The 5,144-nt window shown below is 32.8% G+C and overlaps 2 protein-coding genes and 1 long non-coding RNA gene across 3 annotated transcripts in view; 2 read left to right on the top strand and 1 right to left on the bottom strand.

Moving 5' to 3' along the window:
- Nucleotides 1-764: 764 nt before the first annotated feature.
- On the bottom strand, nucleotides 765-1,589 carry LOC112906175. Its single transcript, XR_003232215.1, has 3 exons — nucleotides 1,373-1,589; nucleotides 835-934; nucleotides 765-782 (listed from the first exon to the last, which is right to left on the bottom strand). It is a non-coding gene; the product is annotated as an uncharacterized LOC112906175 (long non-coding RNA).
- On the top strand, nucleotides 966-2,366 carry LOC112906174 (proteasome activator complex subunit 4B-like). The gene is made up of 4 exons (XM_025979928.1): nucleotides 966-1,440; nucleotides 1,682-1,822; nucleotides 1,888-2,049; nucleotides 2,102-2,366. The coding sequence occupies exons 1-4, from the start codon at nucleotides 1,232-1,234 to the stop codon at nucleotides 2,349-2,351; spliced, it is 762 nt and encodes a 253-aa protein (XP_025835713.1). The 5' UTR covers nucleotides 966-1,231; the 3' UTR covers nucleotides 2,352-2,366.
- Nucleotides 2,367-2,474: 108 nt separating this feature from the next.
- LOC108735456 overlaps nucleotides 2,475-5,144 on the top strand; it is a 5,546-nt gene continuing 2,876 nt past the window's right edge. The window contains exons 1-2 of the mRNA XM_025979922.1: nucleotides 2,475-2,520; nucleotides 2,698-2,889. Coding sequence (XP_025835707.1) covers nucleotides 2,475-2,520; nucleotides 2,698-2,889 — 238 coding nt within the window. The remainder of the gene's footprint in view (nucleotides 2,521-2,697; nucleotides 2,890-5,144) is intronic.

The raw sequence follows: 5,144 nt of genomic DNA, 5'->3' as shown, positions 1-5,144 counted from the left end.
TTTTTTTTATATAATATTAAACATAAAATTACTTTTGTTATTGTTACCTAATATCACAATAGGTATAGGAACTCTTGAACGCAGTTTCGGTTTCGGTCATAGTTTCGGCAGGTTTGCCGCCGAAACCGAAACTCGACCGAAACCGAAACTGAACTTTCGGTCAGACACTAAAATAAAGGCATGGAAGTCTAACTATGTTTCTAATACTGTAAATTATTTATCGTTTTCCATTTTGTTAATTAAGTAATTAAACTAGTACCGCCCGTGTGCCACTTTATTTTACCCAAAGAAAACAGCATTACATTTTACTCGAACCATCTCTGTACTTGTAGTCATGTGGACAGTATCACGATGAACTTCTCCAAGGTTTTTTTATTCCTCACAATATAGGTATCTATATAATGGGCACATGTACCTTTCGTTTAATGTTTACGCAGCAGCTTAAATTAATACTGTCTAAAGTCCTACTATATTATCTGTAATAATTCATATAATATTGTGGGTGGCTATAGTCATTAAAATAAAAACTTTAATAAAAAGAAACGTAAAAAAAATGTTCACGTAAAGAAACCACGTCCAGACTAATGATANCTTTTAAAGAGTTATTCAAACATACTTGCCACTTTTTTGCAGCACAAATAATGTCTTAAATGCTTGTAATATATGTTTCTGATTCATAATGGTTATATGTTTTGATACAATATTAAATACATTGGATGCTGAATGAACGTTTTTTAAGTCAGATAGTAAATAATCGTCTTTTGTTGAGTTTGGTGTGATATCTAATAAAAGAAATGTAAGAGACAAGATAAATATAATTTAGTACATTTATACCTTTTGAATAATTTGCTATAAAGTAAATGCCATTTGTGTGCACATTTGTTTTAGTCCTTAGAATTCTTAAGTGAGACAGGAACATGAGTGACTTGGACATCTGTAAAATAGTAGTAGTATTGCAATTAAAGTTAATGGTAATTTAATTTAAAAATGGCGCTTCTTATTCTGTTATATGATTGGTTAGCATGATGTAGCATTTCATTGTAAGAGGCATGATTGGTAAATTAACAATACTTGAATGGTGAAAAGAAGTATGTCTGCAAATGACTAGTCTAAAATTGACAAAAATAGCAAGTTGTTCAATAACTAATTAATGCGCTCACATGAACGGTTGAAGAAAGTTGACAGTGAAATACAAATTTAGTTTAATAAAGAAAGTGCTCTGCTCATCACCATGAAGGAAGAAAATACAATGAAATATACTGATATTTCAGGATTTCTGCCTCAAAAAGAAAATGTTTATAATAAATTACTTCCTTACGCCGATAAACTAGATGAAGAATCTGCAAGATTATTTCTAGACATCAAAACTAACCTTGTCAAGTCGGTTTTAGCAAAAGAAACGAGACCAGGCTGTGCTTTATGGACATCCAGACTTATTAAGTAAGGTTTCTTAAAGTATAAATATGGGTAAAATTAAGGTTCATTAATCTAAAATATGCCTTTTTTAACTTAATCTTAACTAATTTAAAATTGCTTTAAATGATCTTTGCAATTTTGACAGAGTTGTCAAAATACCAAATGTCAACTTGTAAACTTTTATTTTATGCAACCCAACATACTAAATGACAAGAGTTTTTAAATTTTGGCCGTAGTTTTTAAATTTAAAATTTTTCTTTTACAGATATATGAAAATTTATGGACTTAAATTTTCAAAGGAAGACCACATTGGCCTTATTCAATTATATTATGCACTTCTTACCATTCCAAATTTAGAACCCACCAGAATTAACAAATTTGCTTCAACTTTACAATTCCTTTTAAAGTAAGCAAAATAAAGTTATGTTAAATTTACATTGTTTTATTTTTATTAAAACTTATCTGTTATAGAAAAAGACATTTAATAAGTCCAGAAGAACTAGAATTAGAATGGAAACCACTTTATGATTTATGTATTAGGATAATGGAAACAAGCAAAACAGACTTGGGAATGTACAGATATTTTTTGACATTAGAGAATACTCTGAAAAATTTGATAAGATTTTGCAGAATGTAGGTGTTAGGTTGTTTTCTTTTTAACCAATTAATGATTTTCATGTTTTAGTTATTTTCCAGTTGAAGCAACACAGGAAATATTAGATGAATTTAGGCCACTATTATGCCCCCACAGCACCGCCGACATTGCTTGTGCTATAGAATATTTAGAATTGTTTTTGCCAGTAATTATGAAGCCTGAGCAGGCCAACATTGGGTATAATTTATGGTTGGAAGAATTAATGAACCTTTGGGAAGTATGTCACAATGCTAGTGTATGGGAAAATGTAAGTTTTTTACATAAACTAAATGCCTACTAGTGCCGCATGTGGTTAAAATTCATTTGAAATGTTTTGTGTCTTTCATTTAATGCTAGTCACGACCACATCTGTAAGAACTGGAACTTTTTCGCGCAAAAATTTTGCAAAAATATATCCATTCTTATGACGAGCGTTTTATTCACGCAGGTTCCTTTCAATTTGTTATTAAGTGATAATTTTTACATCGGACATTGTTAGATAGAATATAAAAATATAATACGTCAGACAACTTCCACGAAGTAGGATATCAATTATTACACTTTTCGTCTTTCTGATTAATAATTAATTAATTATACAATAGATACCTACTACTATAAAAATAAGAATAATCCTATTTAATTTGCAGGATTATTTGGAATAATTGAGCAACAGTGCCCGGTAGAGCCCCTTCCCGAAATATTCTCTATAAAACCCTGTAAATCAGACAAGGACTGTGCCCCACGAATATGTTGTAAAGAAAACGGGTCTATTAACAATTATTGCAGAACCCCTGTTCCTAAATTAGACCGAATACCATACGCCGACGATTTGTTAAGACGTAAGTTTTTTTAAAAAAGTTTTCCAAATATTTTAAAAAGTTATATTTCACGTTAGGGGACATTCATTAATTACGCGAGCTCAAAAAGGGGGGGAAGAGTCTAGCAAAATCTCATCAAATCTAGTTTAAAGGGAGTGTGGGATCATTGAAAATCTTACATCAACTTTTTAATTCATCTTTTTTTACTAATGTTGGGGGGGTCCCATTTTGCCTGGGTAAATGCCCAAGAGGGAAAAAAGTCCCATCACATTTTACCAAATCTCACCAAAGGCGAAAGAGGGGTCCAAATCAAAATTGTTTTTATCATATACCTACTTCAAAAAAAAAAGAAAAACACTTTTACTTGTTGATGAAGCTAAAAGAATTTACTTTAACCATACAAGTTCTTCCCCCCTATTAGTCACTGTGAGCTTGAAACTGTTGACCATTGCTTCGAGTGGTCCAAATTCACTTTTGTGAACAATTTGTACTTTCTTTATGTTAAAAATTGTTTAAAAAATTTAATTTAAAGTAATTGTTTGTAAGTGGGTATGCAACACATCGTACACTTCAGCATAAGAAATTGCTGATACCAACGTTTAATGTTTACGCAGCAGCTTAAATTAATACTGTCTAAAGTCCTACTATATTATCTGTAATAATTCATATAATATTGTGGGTGGCTATAGTCATTAAAATAAAAACTTTAATAAAAAGAAACGTAAAAAAAATGTTCACGTAAAGAAACCACGTCCAGACTAATGATAAACCAAATTATAATGATAAGTGGTATCTATTTAAAACATATACATATTTTTGAAAGCAGAAAATAATTTTTTAAAAAAATGTTTCTCAATACTATCAGTAAGCAAATTGTTATAAAAAAACTTAAAAACTTTCTCAACNGGATCGCGATTTCGATCTTTTTGGATCTCATCAGCGCGTCGCAAGCAGCTCCGACAGAACACAGACCAACCTTTACCTGCTGTCTTAACAGCGCGTTTTAGAAAATACCACAAATGGCGCGGAAAACGCCATCTGTAGTACGATGCTACATTTTAGGATTTCGTATGTTCCAACAAGGTCCATTTAGATATATGGATATCTACTTGCTGAAACGAAATAGGCACGTTACCCATAATCGAATAAAATAATTCGAAGTGGTCTGTGTTCTGTCGGAGCTGCCTGCGACGCGCTGATGAGATCCAAAAAGATCGAAATCGCGATCCGCGTCTGACAGTTTCGACAGAATACAGACCACTTCGAATTATTTTATTCGATTATAGGTAACGTGTCTATCACGTTGAGGTTAGATATCCATATATTTAAATGGACCTTGTTGGAACATACGAAATCCTAAAATGTAGCATCGTACTACAGATGGCGTTTTCCGCGCCATTTGTGGTATTTTCTACTGATTTTGAATTATGTATGAAACTATCAGTAGATACTTCTTGCTTTGAAATATAATCGGGGATTGGTAATAACTCCGCTTCTAAATTAACCTGTTGTGTTATCTGGAACAGTGGGATATGACAGAGGTGTTATACTATTATTGTTTACGTTGAGTTTGTCCAGACCTCCAGTACATTCGATTGCCGATTCCGCTTACGCTCCAAAGAAGTCCTCCTAGAAGGAGAGTACCATTTGGACATAGGGGGTAACATTTTCCGTTTCTAAAACCTGATAGTAGAGGTAAGAAAACGGCATCTACGTTCAGCTAAAGCGGGGCAGTAATAACAGAGGATATGGATGGCACTCTCCACTTCCTCGTCAGAAAAAACGACAGGAAGAACTTATTAGTTCTTGTGGTGTTAAAGACATGATAAGTTACAATGTTAAAATATTGAAACCGCTGAAGGTTTTAGACAGATCATCATATAAACGTATAAGAGACACAAAGCAACCTACGGGGAAACCCTTAGTCGTGGTCGCATCTACCCTACCCTTTATCTAATCTCGTTACGATAAGTAATACCCCTCCCTTCCCCTTAGTTGCGAACGTACTAACTCTATAATAAATAAAGTAGTGTCCGACCGAAACCGAATTTCGGCAACGGTCTCAGTTTCGGCCGAAACCGAAACCGAAACCGAAACTTCCTTATAAGGATCATGTTTTGAGAGAAAAATAAAGAAAACGTTATTATAATCAGTCAGTTTTATTTTTTTATCTTTAAATCACATAGCTCTGCAGTCTTTGACATTTTCACTTATTGATAATCAAATCAAAATCAACATAACAACCCCTCATTTAAGGAAATACTTTAATTGCGCCT

Source organism: Agrilus planipennis, unplaced genomic scaffold (genome assembly GCF_000699045.2).
Source record: "Agrilus planipennis isolate EAB-ADULT unplaced genomic scaffold, Apla_2.0 scaffold91, whole genome shotgun sequence".
In the NCBI taxonomy this organism is placed as follows: Eukaryota; Metazoa; Arthropoda; class Insecta; order Coleoptera; family Buprestidae; genus Agrilus; species Agrilus planipennis.
Note: the sequence above shows the minus strand (reverse complement) of the source record. Positions and strands in the feature narration are given on the sequence as shown.